Here is a 22728-nt window from a genome sequence, read left to right as displayed (position 1 = left end):
GGAAATCGCAGATGGGCCTGCCCACCTGCCCTGGCTTTATGCCATCCTATTTATTATTATTATTTTATTATTATTATTTATTTGATTTTTATACCGCCCTTCTCCCGAAGGACTCAGGCAACAATAAAATACAAAACACCACAATATACCATTTAAAATACGAATTAAAAAACTTATTATAATTAGCCTAGAACCTTAAAATTTATAAAACCAAACCCCATTTAAAATTAGTAAAAAAATTAAAATCGATAAAATTTATGTAATTTAAAATTTAAAATTTAAAACTTAAAATATAAAATTTAAAATTTAGGCCAGCCCCGCGCGAATAAAAAGGTATGTCTTCAGTTCGCGGCGGAAAGTCCGAAGGTCAGGTATTTGACGTAAGCCTGGGGGAAGCTCGTTCCAAAGTGTGGGAGCCCCCACAGAGAAGGCCCTTCCTCTGGGGGCCGCCAGCCGACATTTAGGCATATTTTTGAGGCCATGCGCATGCGCGGAAGGTACATGTGTGAAGCAAAGCACATGCGTGGAAGGTTGGACACATGCGCGGAGGTAGGCACGCGTGTGAATCGGGTGTGTGTGCGGCGAACCAGTGGCAGCATAATGTGAAACCAACCGCTGCTTAACACAGTTCATTTAGTGACTGTTCGAAGTTACAACGGCACTGAAAAAAAGTGACTTCTAACCCCATTTTTCACACTTATGACCATTGCTGCATCCCCCAATGGTCCGTCATCAAAATTCACACGCTTGGCAACTGATTCGTGTTTATGACGGTTGCAGTGTCCTTGAGGGAGGGGGAGGGTCAGGTGATCCCTTTTTGCGGCTTTCTGAAAAGCAAAGTCAAGGGGGAAGCCAGATTCACTTAACAACCGGGTTAGTAACTTCACATCTGCCGTGTTTCACTTAACAACTGTGGCAGGAAAGCTCGTAAAATAGGGGGGGGGGAAAGACTCACTTAAGAATGTCTCATTTAGCAACAGACGTTTTGGGCACCATTATGGTCATACTCATCGTATTTTTTTTTTCAACAGTTTCTTCTTCTATTTCTTTGTCCCCACCAAATCAAAGGTGGGATCAGCCGGTTCGGATCGATTCCGTCAAACCGGTAGTGGTGACCTGCGGGTGGGGCAGCCCGGGAGCAATCCTGTCATATATCGCTATGTTTTTGTTGTTTTTTTTTTTATTGAAAGAGTTTTAAAAAACAAACATTTTCCCCCTTTTTCCCCCCTCCCTCCCAAAAAAAAAAACCCTTCCCCTCCTCCCCGGCTTCCCGGGTCAATCACAAGGTATTGTTATACATAAACCAAACATAGAATAAAACTTTCCCTTCCAATCCAAATAACCACATCCAAAGCTTTTCATCTCCCGACCCCCTCCCCATTACATAAAATAACTTTCTAATTATTCAAAGGCAATCTGATATTTCTTAATCTGATATCTGTTTTGTAGATAATCAATCCATTTTTTCCATTCAATTAAATATCTTTCCTGCGTATTGTCTTTTAAAAATGCTGAGATTTTAGCCATCTCAGCCAAATTAATGACTTTCAGTATCCATTCTTCTATTGTAGGTACCTCTTCTTTCTTCCAGTATTGTCCAATCAACAGTCTTGCTGCTGTTATTAAATTCAGAATCAATTTAGTCTCAATCCCTGTACAATCCGCTATGTTTTTTTATGTCGCATGCATGCGCGAACGGCGAGTGTGAGGGAATTGCGGCGTTGTTTGACGGCGCGCGCAAGCGAATTGCTGTGTGTTGTGATGTCACACGCATGCGCGCTCGTGCTCACATTTCCGATGCTGAGCGAACCGGTTGCCTACAGTATATGAAGCCCACTTCCGCTCTACACCCACCGACCCCAAAAATGAGATTTCTCCTTTCTCCTTCTTTTGACAAAAGTCTCTGAAGTTGTACATATTTCAAAGTCAACCTGAGCAGGTTGGCGTTCCGATTCCTAGAAGTGGAGGGTTTTTTGTTTTTTTTTAATTAGAAGGAGTATTTTTTTTTTTAAGCCTATTACATTCTTACTCATCTCCAAAGCGATCCAACAAACACATATGGCATTCTCAGAGTTTTGTTTAGCTGGAATAACGATTCTACAGTCTCCAATACTGTCGTGAAGCCAAATGTGGAAACGGGGAATATTTCTTTTCTATTCTAAGTAAGGGAAGAGAAGAGAGGCGTGAATTGGAGCCCGCGAGGACATCGTTCTAGTTCTGATAAGCAAACTGAAGTTGTGTAACAATTCACAGCTTTTTAATCAAGGCCTGTCACTGTGTGTGTGAATTGGGGCGTTCTTGCTCTGCTCCGGATGGTTAAATTCTCCCTGGCATTGTTGATAAATCTCCCCTTCTTTGGATAAGATCTGAGCGATACCATACAAATGGAAGGGTAGAAAGTCAGCACTTACCCCTCCTAGAAGAATGAAATATTTTGGGAAATATTGAAAAAAAAAAAGGCAGAATGTCATACAAAAAATAGAATATAAAGGTAAAGAGACATATCAACAGGATAAAATTAAAAAGGCATTCTCAGAATTTTATACTGCACTATATGCAAAAGACAAAATATTGGATAGGGATATTTATGATTATTTGAAAGATTATAAGGTGAATATTCTAACATTAGAACAGAGGGAGGAGCTGAACCGGCCGATAGCTACTGGAGAAATAGTGGAGGCAATTAAACAATTAAAAATGGGGAAAACCCCTGGTACAGATGGTCTTACAGCAACTTATTATAAAAAAACACAGGATGAAATATTAGGCCCACTTAAAGAATTATTTAATCAGATACAATTAGGAGTGGGAATACCCCCGTCATGGAAAACATCTTTTATTTCACTGATACCGAAAGAGGAGCAAGACTGCTCTAAACCTGGTAACTATAGGCCGATTTCACTTTTAAATAATGATTATAAGATTTTTGTAAAAATAATAGCAAATAGATTAATGTTAGTTTTACAACAAAGAATTCATACTGATCAATCTGGTTTTATAAAAGGGAGGCAGATGAGGAATAATGTTAGACAGATTATTAATATATTGGAATATTTGGAAAAGAAGAATACTTCACTTATTTTTTTGGATGCAGAGAAAGCCTTTGATCGATTGCATTGGGATTTTTTATTTAAATTAATAGAGAAAATGCAATTTGGAGACTGTTTTATTAGAATAATTAAAGCGATTTATGGAGAGCAAACAGCACAGATTATAGTAAATGGTAGTTTGACAGAAGTTATTAAGATTGCGAAAGGAACAAGACAGGGATGTCCCTTATCACCATTATTGTTTGTTTTGACTCTGGAACCATTATTAGATAAAATACGAGAATTAATGAAAATAGAGGGAATTAAGATTAGACAATATGAGTACAAAGTTAGAGCTTTTGCAGATGATGTAGTGGTTACGTTAATGAATCCTATAAATTCAAGTAGATTTTTGTTGGAAGTAATTGATAAATATGGAAAGGTATCAGGATTTAAAATAAATCAGAAAAAACAAAAGTGATAATTAAAAATATGTCTATACAACAGAAACAAAACTAGAGGAAATGACAGGATTTGAGGTAGTAAAAAGGTTAAATATTTAGGGTCTATATTAGCTCATCGAACAAGAAACTTTATAAGAATAATTATGACTTGCTATGGCAAAAGTTCAGAATGATATGAATGGCTGGAAGAAATTGCAGTTATCCCTATTGGGAAGGATTATGCTATTAAAATGAATGTGTTACCTAGATTTTTGTTTCTGTTCCAGATGATACCTATAATTAAAAAGGATAAAAATTTGGAAGATTGGCAGAGGGATTAATAAATTTATATGGCAGGGTAAAAAGGCGAGGGTTAAAATGAAAATAATACAGGATTCACGGAAAGAGGTGGTTTAAGAATGCCTAATTTTAAACTATATTATGAAGCAGTAACCCTCTCAGTAATAAGTGACTGGTTTAACTTAACAGAGGAAAGAATTTTGAATATAGAAGGTTATGACTTGTTATATGGATGGCATGCGATTTATTTTATGGAAAAAGTGGATAGGGCTTTTAAGAATCATGTGTTGAGAAGTGCTCTTTATGGTCTGGAATAAATATTCCTATATATTAGATTATAAGATTCCTATATGGGCGAGCCCTAGACATGCAATAGAGAATATAAATATAGAACAGAAACAGGAAATGATTACATATAAAGAACTTTTGTATGCTGAAGGAGGTAGATTGCAATTAAAATCATTACAGGTATTAAAATGAAGAAGGAGGAATTATACTTGGTTTCAATATGGGCAAATAAGTGCTAGATGGAAAGAAGATCAAAAATTGGTATAATGCAAAGGAGGAAAATTTAATAAAGCAAATTAGAAATCAGTCCCAGGAGCATATAAAGAGATTGTATAATGTGTTGCTTGAAATAGATTCGGAAAGGATTTGGTAAAGGATTGTATGATAAAATGGGCACAGAATATTCAGGAACCAATAATGTTGGAAACATGGGAGAAAATTTGGGTTAGAAATGTTAAGTTTACACAAGCACAGAATTTAAGGGAAAATTTTTATAAGATGTTTTATAGATGGCATTTAGATCCCAAAAAATTATCATGTATGTATCCTAATATCCAAGCGAAATGTTGGAGGTGTGATTGTGATGATGCTACATATTTTCATATTTGGTGGACTTGCAAGAAAATTAAGGTCTTTTGGATAAGAATTTGGTGGATTATTCAAAATGTACTGAAGAAGAAGATAAAGTTCCTGCCACAATTTTTCCTTTTGGGAATTATAATGGATTGTACAGGGATTGAGACTAAATTGATTTTGAACTTAATAACAGCAGCAAGACTGTTGATTGGACAATACTGGAAGAAAGAAGAGATACCTACAATAGAAGAATGGATATTGAAAGTTATTAACTTGGCTGAGATGGCTAAAATCTCGGCTTTTTTAAAAGACAATACGCAGGAAAGATATTTAATTGAATGGAAAAAATGGATTGATTATCTACAAAACAGATATCAGATTAAGAAATATCAGATTGCCTTTGAATAATTAGAAAGTTATTTTATGTAATGGGGAGGGGGTTGGGAGACGAAAAGCTTTGGATGTGGTTATTTGGATTGGACTTTACCTTGTGATTGACCCGGGAAGCCGGGGGGTGGGGGAGGGAGGGGGGTGGGTTTTTTTTTTTGGGAGGGAGGGGGAAAAAAGGGGGAAAAATGTTTTTGTTTTTTTTAAAACTCTTTCAATAAAAAAAAAAAAAAAAAAAAAAAGAGCTCATTGAAAGAGGAAGACAAGTATCTAGATAGGTCTATTCATAAGCAAATGCCCTCACCCAAGATCCAAAACAGGACGAAAGCCATTAAGCCACAATAGGAATGGCCCAACAATGAGGGCATTTGCTTATGAATAGAGCTATCTAGATACTTGTCTTCCTCTTTCATAACACAAGCCTCTTCATTGCATCATCCCAGAGCAGTTCAAACTTCAAGCCTGGGAGCCCAGATAAACAATAAGCCAGAGGCTGGCCAAATTAGCTCAGACAAACACCTAGGATTTGTATTTCCTCTTTGCCCATAGAGCCTATAGAGCCAGCTATGACCCCTAAATGACCCCATAGGAATCTGACAACAGCCAATAGAAGACATGTTCTTGCACAGGAACAGGCAGCTCAAGTGCAAAGCCCAAAGAAGGTATAAAAAAAACCCGCCCACTCTCAACTCCATTTGGTCAGCTGCCCAGAATCACACATGCTTGGAGGTTCTGCTTCACCAATAAACGGGCCTTCTTTTCAATCGGCCTCCAGCCGCCATTTTGTTTCCAGCGCCTTTCTCCTGGCTTAGAACTGAACCAGATGGATATGTCTTCCCACAGAAGAATAATTAATGAGGCTACGCTTTTCGGCTGCTTCATCTGCCACTCTGAGATTTAGGCCTGCATCTGGCTGAGTGAGACACGCAGGCGAATATTTCAAAGATCCGCAGGAAGGCTGGGCTTTTTGCAGTGCTTGTTCACCATCCTTGGATACCTCCCAGAAGTTGATCAGCTTTGACAAGCCGAGCTTCCCGAATGTGAAGAAACAGCTGCAGAGACACTACAGGCCTCGGGCTGCCCGGTGAAAACTGCCAACGTGAACAAAAAGCATGGATTGCTGAACGATTGCATGGCCAGCCACTTGTGCAAAACCACTGATGTCCACTTAGCCCAGAAAAGTTGGTTTCTTGCAGCGACCTTGCAAACATTAATTTCAGTTCGGTGTCTGGGACACTAGAACTACCAAAATGGTAGCTGGAGGGAGACATTAAAAGTCTGCAAATGTATAGACCATGTTCTCATAAGGTCTTTAACGAGATCAGATACAGAACCTCACAAATTTGTCAAAGAATGAGCCCAATTTGATTAGGGGGTTGGACTAGTGTTAGAAATTCTGTTCATATATAGCACCACAGAGCAAACAAAAGTACAGTCACCATGTGCTTTACTGCTCAGCTATTGAACTGTAACAGGAAACACTACTCGGAACAAAGGAGCATAGAGTATATACCATAGATCCAAACCTGTAAATACTGCCATCTACTGGCTGAATACTACCGTAGTTGTTAAATGTCTATGGAGATTCTCAGTCATCCAGGTCATGGTTGTCCCAACTGTAGCGGTTGCATATAAATACATTGCAACAATGAACTCCAACATCTAGAAGACCTCTGTGGTCCCTTCAAGCTCTGTGATTCTATGATTAGACCTTTCTGGGTGTGAGGTTCAGCATGTTAGGTCAACTTTGCCTGTTGGATTCTTTATGGTTCAACATTATTCTTTATGGTTCAATGATGTAAAAAAGATGTTGAGACTCTAGAAAGAGTGCAGAGAAGAGCCACAAAGACGATTAGGGGACTGGAGGCTAGAACATATGAAGAACGGTTGCAGGAACTGGTTATGTCTAGTTTAATAAAAAGAAGGACTAGGGGAGACATGTCAGCAGTGTTCCAATATCTCAGGGGTTGCCACAAAGAAGAGGGAGTCGGGCTGTTCTCCAAAGCACCTGAGGGTAGAACAAGAAGCAGTGGGTGGAAACCAATCAAGGAGAGAAGCAACCTAGAACTAAGGAGAAATTTCCTGACAGTTAGAACAATTAATAAGTAGAACGACTTGCCTGCAGAAGTTGTGAATGCTCCAACACTGGACGTTTTTAAGAAAATGTTGGATAACCATTTGTCTGAGATGGTGTAGGGTTTCCTGCCTGGGCAGGGGGTTGGACTAGAAGGCCTCCAAGGTCCCTTCCAACTCTGTTGTTGTTGTTGTTGTTGCTGCTGTTGTTGTTGTTGTTGTTGTGATGATGGTGATGATGATGCAAACCTCCAAAGTGGGTCAGTTTTCCCACCACACAGGCTAAGCAGGAAATGCAAAACTAGTCCCGGTTTTCTCTCCCCTCGTCCTATTTTGATCTCCTTTCTCTCTTCTTTCTCTCTTCCTCCCTGTAGGTCTCCAGGTCATCTTTCCTCGGTATTTGCAAGAGAAATTTGTGCAGTCGGCACTGAGTTACATCATGTGCAATGGAGAAGGCGAATACATTTGTCGAGACAGCCAGTGTGGATGCCAATGTGCCGAAGAGTTTCCCCAGTGCAATTGCCCCATCACCGACATCCAGATAATGGAATACACGTTGGCTAACATGGCCAAATCCTGGACGGAGGCCTACAAAGATCTAGAGAATTCAGGTAATTGTGGGGAAAGGCAAGAGGGTTTTGGTGGGATGATATAGTAAGCAGGGAGGGGGGTTCGGCAGGGTCCGCTGCGATCCTCTAGCCAAGGATCGCTGGGGTTCGGTGAACCACAAATGCCACCATTGGCTGGCTGCACTCACCCTGCACATGGTCTGGTCATCATTGCAGGTAAGTGCAGGGGCCATACGGAAGTTCTGGGAGGGCAAAAATGGGTCTACCAGCCTGTTTCCAGCCTCCGAGGGACTCAAGACCCCAGGGGAGGCTATTTTTGCCCTCCCGAAGGCTTGAGCAAAGCCTCCGGAACCTGGGGAGGGCAAACCCCCCACCGCCACCGTGGTGCAGATGGCCGAGTAGGCCATGCCCACCCAGCAATGGAGCAGCAAACCTGTTGCTAAAGGATCTGAAGCCCACCCCTGATAGTAAGTGGCTTTATGCCCAGACAAATTAGCCCTTTGGAAGATGCTCAGAAAGAGGGCTATTGTAGATTCTCAGTCATCCAGGTCATGGTTGTCCCAAAGGCGCTTTTCAAAAGTTAACTGGAGTTTGTTTTTCCTCGAAGAAGTTTCGCTTCTCATTCAAAAAGCTTCTTCACATTTGAAGAATGGATCAGAAGCGAAAAAGTTTCTTGGAACGGGAGAAGCTTCTTGGGTCAGAAGGAAAATGTCTTCAAGGAATGCCCAGTTGTCTTTTGGATGACTCTTTCCCATCACTGGTGGTGAATCAATTTTGGTGATGAAGAATTTCCTGCCTGGGCAAGGGATTGGACTAGAAGACCTCCAAGGTCCCTTCCAACTCTGTTATTATGTTATGAATCCTTGAGCTCGAGATCTCCTGAGCATTGGTCCTTGGATTTTCTCTATGGGATGTGGATGTTGAACGCTGGTTCTTTCTTGTGGAATCCTAGGACTGGAAGGGACCTTGGAGGTCTTCTAGACCAACCTCCTGCCCAAGAAGGAGTTCCCTCTGGTGATTTCCCGAACTGGAGATCCTGAGCATTGAGCCTTGGACTTTCTTTATGGGATGAGTGGATGTTAAATTCTGATTCCTTCTGATAGAATCATAGGGTTGGACAGGACCTTGGAGGTCTTCTAGTTTAACCCCTCCTCCAGCCCAAGGCAGGAGTTCTTATACCATCCCAGGCAAATAGTTGTCCAACCCTTTTCTTGAAAACCTCAAGAATGTAGATATGCCCAACATTCTATGGTGGGAAGAAAGATGATCTACAGGTTCTCCCATCAAATGATCCCATCTTGGAATTACCTGTATGTAGATGTGTTTGTATGCATGGTTTTCCTAGATGAATTTAAGTCCTTCATGAAGAAACTACCTAACAACCATTTCCTGACCATTGGGAGCATCCATCAACACTGGGGGAATGACTGGGATCTTCAAAACCGCTATAAGCTCTTGCAGAGTTCCATGGAGGCTCAACGGCAGAAGATCCAGCGTACTTCCCGTAAACTCTTTGGCCTCAGCATCCGTTGTCGGCACAATCCACACCACCAGCTGCCTAGGGAAAGGTACTGGCGTTCTGCTTTTAGCTGGTGTATTGGGTGTATGAGTACAGGTAGTCCTCTACTTAAGACGACAATTGGGATCCTGCTCCGAAACAAGGTGGCTGCTGAGTGACACAGGCAAGGTATAAACAGATCCTCTAAGGCCATGCAGGGAGAGGGATCAGGCTGAAGAATAGCAATAGCACTTAGAATTATCTACCGCTTCACAGTTCTTTACCTCCCTCTCTATGCGGTTTACAGAGTCAGCATCTTGTCCCCAACAATCTGGGTCCTCATTTTACCGACTTTGGAAGGATGGAAGGCTGAGTCAACCTTGAGCCAGTCAGGATTAAACACCTGGCAGTGGGCAGAATTTACCTGCAATCCTGCATTCTAACCACTGCATCACCACAGCTCAGGGTAGGGTAGGGTAGGGTAGGGTAGGGTAGGGTAGGGTAGAATAGAATAGAATAGAATAGAATAGAATAGAATAGAATAGAATAGAGTGGAGGATAGAAGGGTGAGGTTAAGGGGAGATTAGACTAGACTAGACTACACTAGATTAAAGACTGGACTAGGACTATGGACTGGACTGGGCTGGACTGGACTGGATGACTGGACTGGACTAGAATAGGGGATAGATAATAGAATAGAATAGAATAGAATAGAATAGAATAGAATAGAATAGAATAGAATAGAATAGAATAGAATAGAACAGAATAACAAAAGCACTTAGACTTATATACTACTTCACAGTCCTTTACATCCCTTTCTAAGCAGTTTAGAGTCAGCCTATTGCCTCCAACAATCTGAGCTTTCATTTTACTGACCTCGGAAGGATGGAAGACTGTGTTCAACCTTGAGCCGGTCAGGATCGAACACCTGGCAGCGGGCAGAGTTTTGCTTGCAATCCTGCATTCTAACCACTGCATCCCATCCTAACAATCAAAGTTTGCTTGGCACCAAGCTTGTGTGGTTTTCTCTCCCCTGGAAATAAGGAGCAAATTTTGCAATGCACCCACACCCACCCACCCACCAAACCTTTGCCACGATGTTACCAAATACCCTTTGCCTCCAATTAAACCCCCAAAGAAGCATCGTCCCCAGGCAATTTTGGGCTGTCTGAATGTTCTGGAGAAGAGACAGCAGTATTTAATATGTGGGGCAGGCTTCCAAAAGATCGGAGTGGTAATATTAACAGCCAGGGGTGGGTTCTACTTCCCTTTACTACCAGTTTGCAACAGGGCCACACGCTTCTGCGTATACGCAGAAGCTTTCTGGTGACGTCCGGGTTAGTTTGCGGAGCCTCCCGCCGGTTTTGCTACTGGTTCTTGCGAACCGGTACGAACCGGGGGCAACCCTCCACTGTTAACAACGTGAGATATGTTTTTTTCCCCATGCCATTCACAAAGCTGTAATAGAAATAGCATGTTCTATATTCAGATTATGGCCTGAAGCAACACACTGACACTCAACTACCCTTTATGGAAATGAAGGCAAATAGAACAGAAAGCTTTAAAAAGAGAGAGAGAGAGAGAGAGAGAGAGAAAGATGTTGCATTTAGCTAACCGTAATGGTTTGGAAAGGCATGAGTTAAAAAAGAAAAAAAAAAGCTCTTTTTAATTCGTGTTTGCTTCTGTTTTTTTTCTTCGTCTTGCACATCAAGAGTTTTGTTTGCAAAACAAGCCCAGTCAATGCGTTAATTAAAAACAATGCCAGAGGTGACTCGGATGGGGGGGGGGGAAAGGAAGAAAGAAGAAGCGAGCTGGGGATTCGTTGTTTTTTGCTGACCTGGTTTTATAATTTGTGAATGGGAAGCATTGCATGATTTATAAAGGCCTTGGGCTGAGCCACCGACTGGCAGAAGCCATGGATTGAAGGGATTGCCCTGCATATGTAAAAACAAAATCCCCAAAACTTCATTTTTTTGCCCCCCGGGGATGTACCGCTAGCTGTTGCTAACAGATGAAAAACTGAGAAATGACAGGTAGAGAGAGGTTGGCGCCAAGTTCAGACCAGATCTTTAAAAAAGTAAAAGAGTTGGAAATAATTCTCCAATTCATCTTGGAGTGTATCACCAGATTTTGGAGACGCACCTTTATTTTGTATGTCATGGAAGTTCTGGGGTTGTTTTTTTTTGCATTTTTTTAACCAGGAGTCAGCTAGAATTTATAATGACAGAGTCGGAAGGGACCTTGGAGGTCTTCTAGTCCAACCCCCTGCTTAGGCAGGAAACACTACACCACTTCAGACACACGGTTGTCCAACCTCTTCTTAAAAACTTCCAGTGTTGGAGCATTCACAAACTTCTGGAGGCAATTTGTTCCACTGATGAATTATTCTCACTGTCAGGAAATTTCTCCTTAGTTCTAGGTTGCTTTTCTCCTTGATTAGTTTCCACCCGTTGCTTCTTGTCCTGCCCTCAGGTGCTTTGGAGAATAGCTTGACTCCCTCTTCTTTGGGGCAGCCCCTGAGATATTGGAAGACTGCTATCATGTCTCCCCTAGTCCTTCTCTTTATTAAACTAGACATACCCAGTTCCTGCAACCGTTCTTCATATGTTTCAGCCTCCAGTCCCCTAATCATCTTGGCTGCTCTTCTCTGCACTCTTTCTAGAGTCTCATCTACGTGGGTGCCCCTAGAGTCAGCAACGACTAGCACATATGTGCGAGGGAACCTTTACCTTTTACCTATGTTCTAGAATAAGAGGGGACAACCTAGGGTTGAAATTATTGGAGTCCCCTGGAGTTGAGCGGCTAATACATTTCAGTAAACTATAGACCGCAAAAAGGGAGAGTTTCTGGTTGATGTTCTACAACAATGGCAGTCAATCTTTCCATTTCTTGGAGCTATCTGTAATTCTAGGTGGAAATGGAGGTCCAGAGTAGGTACGAGCATGTCAGGATGATGGGTGGTTGATGTGAGAAACTGGTTGGGCTTGTAAGGGAAGGTGATTTTGCAGAAAGTCATCCTTTAGATTGATTAGAAGGCATGCCATTGAGTTGGAGAAACTGATCTTGGGCTAACCCAGCCATTGAGTTTCCTCAGAAGTACTTTGAGATGTAGTAAGAGATGCTATCTTATAACCTATGCTTTGTCACTTGTAGGACGATACAGCAGTGGCTCTCCCGAGTCCAATCTTTGCTCTACTGCAATGAGAATGGCTTCTGGGGGACTTTTCTGGAGAGCCAACGGAGCTGTGTCTGCCATGGAAGCACCAGTCTGTGCCAACGGCCAATCCCGTGCATCATCGGCGGCAACAACAGTTGTGCCATGTGCAGCTTGGCCAACATCTCCCTCTGCGGCTCCTGCAACAAGGGCTACCGTCTCTCTCGGGGCCGCTGCGAGCCCCAGAACGTGGACTCTGAGCGCAGCGAGCAATTCATCAGCTTCGAGACCGATTTGGACTTCCAGGATCTGGAGCTGAAATACCTCCTTCAAAAGATGGATTCCCGCTTGTACGTCCACACGACTTTCATCAGTAACGAGATCCGCCTGGACACCTTCTTTGACCCCCGGTGGCGCAGGCGCATGTCCCTCACCTTGAAGAGCAACAAGAACCGGATGGACTTCATCCACATGGTCATCGGGATCTCCATGCGTATCTGCCAGATGCGCAACAGCAGCCTGGACCCCATGTTCTTTGTCTACGTGAACCCTTTCAGCGGGAGCCACTCCGAAGGTTGGAACATGCCCTTTGGCGAGTTCGGCTACCCACGTTGGGAGAAAATCCGTCTGCAGAACAGCCAGTGCTACAACTGGACTCTCTTGCTGGGGAACCGATGGAAAACATTTTTTGAGACTGTCCACATCTATCTACGTAGTCGGACTCGGTTGCCCTCTTTGATGCGCAACGAGACCGGTCAAGGGCCTGTAGACCTTTCCGATCCTAACAAGCGCCAGTTCTACATCAAAATTTCGGACATTCAAGTGTTTGGATACAGCTTGCGCTTCAATGCCGATCTGTTGCGTAGCGCCGTTCAACAAGTCAATCAGTCCTACACACAAGGTGGACAGTTCTACTCCTCTTCTTCGGTCATGTTGTTGATGTTGGATATACGGGACCGAATCAACAGATTGGCACCGCCGGTAGCCCCTGGAAAACCCCAGCTAGATCTTTTCTCTTGTATGCTCAAACACCGTCTGAAACTGACCAACACAGAAATCATCCGGGTGAACCACGCGCTGGATCTATACAACACTGAGATCCTTAAACAATCAGATCAGATGACTGCGAAACTCTGCTAACCCCAATTTTATGTACTTATCTATACAAACTAATCCTTTTTGCTGTAAACAGACACACTCAAAACAAAACAAAACAAAATGAAGAAAGGAAATCAACCGACGTTTAAAAATGAAAAAAAAAAAAGATGAAAAAAAAAGATTGAAACAAAAATACGGAGGGGGAAAAAATGTAAAATGTAATTAATAAATGAAAGAGTGGGAGGGAAGAGAATCGGAGGTCCTTATTCACTGGGAAATGAAATGCGATTGGATTTGGGCGGCCGTGTAAACGAGACGAGCGTGTTTTGTTGCCTCCTCTAATCACACAACACACAAAAGGAAGTCAGGATGTGAGTTTCCACAAGGTTGTTGCTCCATCGGATTTTGAAACAGCAGAGATGGGTGGGGGACAGATGGTCTTTGGAGATCTCTTGTATGTAACTGTAAAGATTTCAGCTATGCAGGTGCCAAATAGAAGACGATAAGAGTGTGGAAGAGAGAAAAATTCTGTGTACATGTACAAAGAATTGCCATTTCTCCCGGTTGGGGGTGAATGGCCAAAGATAAAACATATTTCTTTTGTGAAGTGTGAGAGCAGTTTTATTCTGAATCATTTTGTCTTGACATCCTGAGATAAACTGGTCTTTCTTTCTTTTTTTGCCTTCCATCCTGAGATGAAGGAGGTTTTGTGGCCTGCCAGCGGATCTGGCAGCAGATTCGGACAGTGAGGAAGTTGGGGAGGAACATGGGCCAGTCCTGGAGTCTGGGGAAGGCTCTGAGGAGGGCTCTGCATCAGAGGCAGAGAGGGGGCCAGGGCCGTCTGACAGTTATCAGCTGCCTTCAGAGTCTGACATCAGTAAGGCAGATGAACAGCTGGAGCCTGTTCCCAGTGTGTGCATGTGCAGAGTTGCCAGATGAAGGGAACAGCTGAAGAACAGGGGTCGGCTTGGGAGTAAGGCCACAGGTGGAGGATGAATGGCCCCTCCCAGAGGGAATCAAAGAGGAGCAAAAGGGGACTGGAGTTTGCAAGAGACAATTAGTTCATTCCTGCATTCTTGATGTCTGAAAGATATTGGCCTGGCCACTCTCCAAGCCTGATAAAAGTCGGTAATTGTGAACTGTCTTGAAAGACTGTGGGAGAGGAAAGACTTTGCAGGAGAGGAATTCACCATAAATTAAATAAAAGGGGTTTATCGGGACGAGGACTCGGCTTCGTGCTGCTGGGGAAGCCTAGGTCAGAACAGGAGGCAAATTGTGATTAGGTTGCTAGACCGGGCCTTAATCGGTTTTAAAAAGGGGGAAAAAATGGAGTTAGGTTTATGCAGAGATTTGATTTGGAGATGGTACTATCAAAGTTCCAACCTGAATTGACGATCTGAATCAAGTTGATGCAGTATAAATTACCTCCTTGAGTTGATGGCTTCTGACATGGTCCCTCAACTGGATGTGACAAAGGCCTCCCTCCCCCCAACCTCAAACAGTCCAAATAAAATGAATTTAATCTGATGATTAGATCTGAAAATGCAAATTGATCGAATAGAGAAGGAAATGGAAGCCATTTTCAATTCCGAATAGAGCTGGAAGGGACCTTGGAGGTCTTCTAGTCCAACCCCTGCTCAAGCAGGAAACCCTATGCCATTTCAGACAAGTGGCTGTCCGGTCTCTTCTTAAAAACCTCCACTGATGGAGCACCCACAATTTCTGGAGGCAAACTGTTCCACTGGTTAATTGTTCTCACTGTCAGGAAATTTCTCCTCAGTTTTAGGTTGCTTCTCTCCTTGGTTAGCTTCCATCCATCGCTTCTTGTCCTGCCTTCAAGTGCTTTGGAGAATAGGTTGATTTCCTCTTCTTGGTGGTGGCCCTTTAGATATTGGAAGACACCTATCATGTCACCCCTTGTCCTTCTTTTCACAATTCAGATTCAGATTAACAGTGTTGGAAGAGACCTTGTAGGTCATCTAGCCCAGTCACCAAAGGTGCTTTTTCAAGAGGCAGCTGGACTTCATTGTTGTCTTTCCTTGAAGATGTTTGTTCCTCAGCCAAGAAGCTTTTTCAGTTCTGACTGACTTCCATCCTCCGCAAGAACCGCAGAAGCTTCTCGGATGAGAAGCGAAACGTCTTCAAGGAAAAACAAAGAAAGTCCAGTCAGAACAGAAGAAGCTTCTTGGATGAGAAGCGAAACGTCTTCAAGGAAAAACCAAGAAAGTCCAGTTGCCTCTTGAAAAAGCACCGTTGGGATATCAACATGACAACACGTACCCAAAGAGACAATCCTACGGATCAGTGGTGGGTTCTAACCAGTTTTACCACCGGTTCGCATCACGCACATGCTTTGCGCGTAATCGCCACGCGCTTCCTCGCTTCGCTCGCATGCGTGCCAAACTTGCCTTTCGCTCAAGCGCATTGAGTAAAAAAACAGCGAAGGCATGGCAGTTCGCTCTGCTGCACCTTACAGCTGAGCTAAAAACAAAGGAATAAAGGTAAGTATAGCGCAGGGATGGGCAGGAAGACCCAGTTAGCATTAGGTACAAACCGGTTTGCTCTCATATCAAGATTTCCGCTACCGAACCGGGGAGAACCGGTAGCAATACGGTAGCAGTTCTGTCCTCGTGTCAGGTTGCATCCCGTGATATCATAAATGATATAAGTGATATCATATCTACCATATGTGGGAGGCCATCATGAAGATGTCATCATCATCTGATTCTTCCCACTTCCCGTAAATGTTCATAACTTACATGGGTCTATTTTTATTCATTGAGAAAGATGCCCTTGCAAGCAGCATAAATGAGATCTCTTACAACATATGTAGTTTTGTTCCATTCTGGATAAAGGGGAGTATTTGTAGCTCAGAGGAGTCTTTGGTGCTCTCTGAGCTTGCTTGTTTTCTTGGTCTTTTCCAGACCAAGTTGGAAAAAAAAAAACTGCCAGGGAATTTCTAGAAGCCCGGCATTCTGACGAATTAGCCATCGATAAACACATAGACATTAATGACATCTGCAGACTATGCAAAAGTGACCATCAACCATCCCAAAAGAGAAGAAAAAAGACTCCAGCACTTCTCCATCAGCAAACAGCAGCCAGATCAGCATAGATTAATTCCAAAATTAACTTCAGACCAAGAATTAAGTAAGCAATACCCCAATCAAGAACCCGCCAAAGGAGCCAACAGCAAACAGTCCGATCAAAGAATCTCTAAGACTACCCGCACCAACATTCACAGGGCAAGCCACTAGAATATAAATCGAGAGCAAGCCCCATTCCCTACTAGCACTGATAATGTTACTAGTTTGGGCAATGAAACCTCTGCAAGAAAACAAGCAAGCTTAGAGAGCATCAAGAACCCCCATTGGTTCCATTCTATCTTGAGTCCATCATCCATCCATCCATCAACTACCTACTTATCAACCTAAATCAATCCACTGCAGGATGACACCTTGGTTGAAGATTATGGACCATAAACTCCATCATGGTCCAGTGCACATTGGTTGATTTATGGTTGTTGTTGTTTTGACTCCCCAAGGCTCAGACTGAGTAAGGATGACAGGCTGAAGTCATCCAGCTTACTTCCATGGTTAAGAGAGACCTAGAACCTTGGTCTTCCATCTCTTAGCTCACCATCTTTAAGCACCATACCACACTGGGTGAATTCATTCTCTCTCTCTCCTCCTTTCTCTCCCCCCCTCTCAATTACTGTCAGAGCTGGTTATGTGCACGAGCAAATGCATTGCATCTTATTAGTATGTTGATGTTAAAGCAGCTAAGGATGTTGAATGCCCACTCAGAGAAGGCCTGAGGTTACCATGGAAATGAGAGGAGCTCTTTAATTAGCTCTTACATTAAATCCTTGGGAAGGGCCTTGGATTCTATAGCGGGGAGTTGGGGAGTCTAGCAATTGTGGTCCTTTCTCCTCAGTTTCTTCTCTTATTTTGCTGAGAAGAACAGCAGCGTTCACACTGGTTGAAGGCTGCTGAAGAAGATAGGATAGCAATAACACATAGCACTCAGACTTATATACCGCTTCACAGTGCTTCACAGCCCACTCTTAAGTTTGTAGAGTCAGTTTATTGGCCTCAACAATCTGGGTCCTCATTTTACCCACCTCGGAAGGATGGAAGGCTGAGTTAACCTTGAGCTGGTCAAGATCGAACTGATGACAATGGGCAGAGTTAGCCTGCAATATGGCATTTTAATCATTGTGCCATCGCGGCTCTTAGAGATAGAGTTAGAGATAGAGATAGGAGAGATAGATGATAAACAGACATAGAAATAGATAGATAGCAATAGCACTTCCACTTATATACCGCTTCACAGTGCTTTACAGCCCCCTCTAAGTTTACAGAGTCAGCCTCTTGTCCCCCAACAATCGGGGTCCTCATTTTACCCACTTCGGAAGGATGAAAAGCTGAGTCAACCTTGAGCCACTCAGAATCGAACTCCTAGAGTGAGCAATAAGTTAGCCTGAAGTACTGTGCCACCAGGGCGGCTGTCTTTCTTTCTTTTGGTGTAGAAATCCACCCGGATCACCAAAATGGATCCAGGTTAAAAATCCTGTAGAGGGAAATTAGACATTTAATGATGGGTGGAAAAAAAATGCCACGGAAATCATAAAGACGCTAGCTAAAATTCCATGGTAATCTGGCTGTCAGTAGGCGAATGGGTCCTGCTTGTCCAAGATTTTCACAAGATCTCAACTCGATGGACAGCTTGTCCATCTGTCAGCTTGTTCATGTCAACAAACCATAACAAGTGAATCACATCTCCTAGTTCCAAGAAAACAGAGCAAAGATGATTGATGATGACGGGAAGAACGGTTCTCTGTGCATAATCTGCTTTCGAACACATGTGCAAGGTAAGCTGCTCACACTGTCTGTGTTTCTTTTCTTCACATTCTGGGTTCAAGAGGCCCCGGTTCTCCACGTTCATGGAAATGAGGAAGGAATAGCCATGACAACTCCCACACCATTCAGACATTCTATCCAAAGTCTCACCAATGAATCCAGACCCAGTCTGGCGACAGCTGTATGCCTTCAGCAATTCTTGATGTCCCAGGTTCAGTTCTAAAGACTTCCTTCGTTTTAAAGGGACAACCATCTCCAAGAGCTGTCTGTGGGCTTGGCGTGCTTCTAGCTGGTGATGCCAAGACACAAAAGCTTGAGAGTATTTGCATTAAAAGGCCACCGCTTTCTACAGATGGGGTGGAAGGGTAAAGCTAATGGCATCACTTGTTGTTTATATGTGCAGTGAGAGCTTATGCACCGGAGATAAATTCCTTGTGTGTCCAATCACACTTGGCCAGCAAAGAATTCTATTCTGTTCCGTTCCATTCGATTCCATTCGATTCGATTCCATTCGATTCGATTCCATTCGATTCAATTCAATTCGATTCAATTCCATTCTATTCTATTCTATTCAAGTTTTATTCCATTCCATTCTATTCCACTGTGTGAAGATGACACCTTGGTTGAAGATTATGGACCATAAACTCCATCATGGTCCAGTGCACATTGGTTGATTTATGGTTGTTGTTGTTTTGACTCCCCAAGGCTCAGACTGAGTAAGGATGACAGGCTGAAGTCATCCAGCTTACTTCCATGGTTAAGAGAGACCTAGAACCTTGGTCTTCCATCTCTTAGCTCACCATCTTTAAGCACCATACCACACTGGGTGAATTCATTCTCTCTCTCTCCTCCTTTCTCTCCCCCCCTCTCAATTACTGTCAGAGCTGGTTATGTGCACGAGCAAATGCATTGCATCTTATTAGTATGTTGATGTTAAAGCAGCTAAGGATGTTGAATGCCCACTCAGAGAAGGCCTGAGGTTACCATGGAAATGAGAGGAGCTCTTTAATTAGCTCTTACATTAAATCCTTGGGAAGGGCCTTGGATTCTATAGCGGGGAGTTGGGGAGTCTAGCAATTGTGGTCCTTTCTCCTCAGTTTCTTCTCTTATTTTGCTGAGAAGAACAGCAGCGTTCACACTGGTTGAAGGCTGCTGAAGAAGATAGGATAGCAATAACAATAGCACTTAGACTTATATACCGCTTCACAGTGCTTCACAGCCCACTCTTAAGTTTGCAGAGTCAGCTTATTGGCCTCAACAATCTGGGTTCTCATTTTACCCACCTCGGAAGGATGGAAGGCTGAGTTAACCTTGAGCTGGTCAAGATCGAACTGATGACAATGGGCAGAGTTAGCCTGCAATATGGCATTTTAATCATTGTGCCATCGCGGCTCTTAGAGATAGAGTTAGAGATAGAGATAGGAGAGATAGATGATAAACAGACATAGAAATAGATAGATAGCAATAGCACTTCCACTTATATACCGCTTCACAGTGCTTTACAGCCCCCTCTAAGTTTACAGAGTCAGCCTCTTGTCCCCCAGCAATCTGGGTCCTCATTTTACCCACTTCGGAAGGATGGAAGGCTGAGTCAACCTTGAGCCACTCAGAATCGAACTCCTAGAGTGAGCAATAAGTTAGCCTGAAGTACTGTGCCACCAGGGCGGCTGTCTTTCTTTCTTTTGGTGTAGAAATCCACCCGGATCACCAAAATAGATCCAGGTTAAAAATTCTGTAGAGGGAAACTAGACATTTAACGACGGGTGGAAAAAAAATGCCACGGAAATCATAAAGACGCTAGCTAAAATTCCATGGTAATCTGGCTGTCAGTAGGCGAATGGGTCCTGCGTGTCCAAGATTTTCACAAGATCTCAACTCGATGGACAGCTTGTCCATCTGTCAGCTTGTTCATGTCAACAAACCATAACAAGTGAATCACATCTCCTAGTTCCAAGAAAACAGGGCAAAGATGATAGATGATGACGGGAAGAACGGTTCTCTGTGCATAATCTGCTTTCGAACACATGTGCAAGGTAAGCTGCTCACACTGTCTGTGTTTCTTTTCTTCACATTCTGGGTTCAAGAGGCCCCGGTTCTCCACGTTCATGGAAATGAGGAAGGAATAGCCATGACAACTCCCACACCATTCAGACATTCTATCCAAAGTCTCACCAATGAATCCAGACCCAGTCTGGCGACAGCTGTGTGCCTTCGGCAATTCTTGATGTCCCAGGTTCAGTTCTAAAGACTTCCTTCGTTTTAAGGGGACAACCATCTCCAAGAGCTGTCTGTGGGCTTGGCGTGCTTCTAGCTGGTGATGCCAAGACACAAAAGCTTGAGAGTATTTGCATTAAAAGGCCACCGCTTTCTACAGATGGGGTGGAAGGGTAAGGCTAATGGTATCACTTGTTGTTTATATGTGCAGTGAGAGCTTATGCACCGGAGATAAATTCCTTGTGTGTCCAATCACACTTGGCCAGCAAAGAATTCTATTCTGTTCCGTTCCATTCGATTCCATTCGATTCGATTCGATTCAATTCCATTCCATTCTATTCTATTCTATTCTATTCTATTCTATTCTATTCTATTCTATTCTATTCTATTCTATTCTATTCAAGTTTTATTCCATTCCATTCTATTCCACTGTGTGAAGAGGAGGAGGAGGAGGTTGAGGAGAACTGTAGAGTCCTTGGAGCTCGCTGAACTTGGTTGTTTTCTTGCAGAGGCTTCATGATCCAACAAGGAACATCATCAGTGCTAGAGAAGAGAGTGGGCTGTGTGAAGAGGAGGAGGAGGAGGAGGAAGAGGAGGAGGAGGAGGAGGAGGAGGAGGAGGTGGTGGAGGAAAACTGTAGAGTCCTTGGAGGTTGCTGAACTTGGTTGTTTTCTTGCAGAGGCTTCATGATACAACAAGGAACATCATCAGTGCTAGAGAAGAGAGTGGGCTGTGTGAAGAGGAGGAGGAGGAGGAGGAGGAGGAGGTGGTGGTGGTGGTGGTGGAGGAAAACTGTAGAGTCCTTGGAGCTCGCTGAACTTGGTTGTTTTCTTGCAGAGGCTTCATGATACAACAAGGAACATCATCAGTGCTAGAGAAGAGAGTGGGGTGTGTAAGGAGGAGGAGGAGGAGGAGGAGGAGGAGGAGGAGGAGGAGGAGGAGGAGGAGGAGGAGGAGGAGGAGGAGGAGGAGAACTGTAGAGTCCTTGGAGCTCGCTGAACTTGGTTGTTTCCTTGCAGAGGCTTCATGATCCAACAGGGAACATCATCACTGCTAGCATGAGATGAATGAATATCAACAAAAGACAATATTTGTAGCTCAGGGTTGAAATGAAATGAACAGTAATGAAACATCTGCAAGAAAATCACAAAGCTCAAAGATCAGCAAGGAACCCACATTTGAAAAGTGGTTTTCCATTGCCTCCTTCCTAGGGATGAGAGAGTGTGACTGGCTTCCCAGTTCCTAGCTCAATGTCTTTTAAACACTAGACCAGACTGGCTCTTGGGGGAAATACAAGATTTTGTTCAGCTCCAGGCTTGCTAAAAGTCCATGATCCAATCTGATCGGCTGTGCAATTGCTACTTTTGTGAGAAGTCTCTCTCTTTCTCTCTCTTTCTCTTTCCTTCTCTCTCTCTTTCCTTCTCTCTCTCTCTCTCTCTTTCCTCTCTCTCTCTTTCCTTCTCTCCCTCCTCTCTCTCTCTTTCTCTCTCTCTCCTCTCTCTCCCTCCTTCCCTCTCTCTCTCTCCTCTCTCTCCCTCCTTCTCTCTCTCTCTCCTTCTCTTTCCTTCTCTCTCTCTTTCCTTCTCTCTCTCTCTTTCATTTTCTGCTGGGCCCATCAATCTGCCTATTCCTATTTGGGAGCCTGACCTAAATCTGTCACTACAGAATAAATTTGTCTTAACACTCAGGGTTTTTTGTTTTTTTTTTACTGCGGGATAACTGCGTTATTATGTAGGGAAGTGTACATTAAGCTGCTTATAAAATACACATGAAAATCTCCTATGTACACTTCTGACATCAGATAAGTTGTGGGGGCTAAGACAGTTGGAAAATCAAATGGGTCCATGTGTCAGGAGGAAATCCGAGTTCCGCAAAAGGCAATTACATTCGGAATCTCTCTCTACATCCCCCCCCACACCACATCTTGGATTTCCTGATGGCTTATTAAAAGTTTCCTAGGGTGACAAGTTGCTCAACTCTGCCACAAGGATTGCTTCTGAAATTCTTCTCGTCCCCCATTTCTGCTCGGCCTGAAGCCACCTCTGATGCCTACAAAGAATGGTTCAAGGCAACCGTGGACCAGTTTTAGCATCTATTGCGTTTGTATTTATTAGTTCGTCAAACATGTACAAGATAGCAGGTATAAATATGAACATGGTCATGAACGAAGGAAATGAATACAAATAAATGGGGACAGTCGGACAGGGACGGTAGACTCACTGGTGTGCTTATGCACC

The 22728-nt window shown here is 43.3% G+C and overlaps 1 protein-coding gene across 1 annotated transcript in view; it reads left to right on the top strand.

Annotated features, from left to right (window-relative positions):
* BRINP1 (BMP/retinoic acid inducible neural specific 1) overlaps positions 1-13897 on the top strand; it is a 33593-nt gene extending 19696 nt beyond the window's left edge. Inside the window, exons 4-6 of the mRNA XM_058159253.1 lie at positions 7471-7707; positions 9011-9233; positions 12317-13897. Coding sequence (XP_058015236.1) covers positions 7471-7707; positions 9011-9233; positions 12317-13457 — 1601 coding nt within the window. The 3' untranslated portion in view covers positions 13458-13897. The remainder of the gene's footprint in view (positions 1-7470; positions 7708-9010; positions 9234-12316) is intronic.
* Positions 13898-22728: the final 8831 nt, after the last annotated feature.

Source organism: Ahaetulla prasina, chromosome 16, assembly GCF_028640845.1.
Source record: "Ahaetulla prasina isolate Xishuangbanna chromosome 16, ASM2864084v1, whole genome shotgun sequence".
In the NCBI taxonomy this organism is placed as follows: domain Eukaryota; kingdom Metazoa; phylum Chordata; class Lepidosauria; order Squamata; family Colubridae; genus Ahaetulla; species Ahaetulla prasina.
Note: the sequence above shows the minus strand (reverse complement) of the source record. Positions and strands in the feature narration are given on the sequence as shown.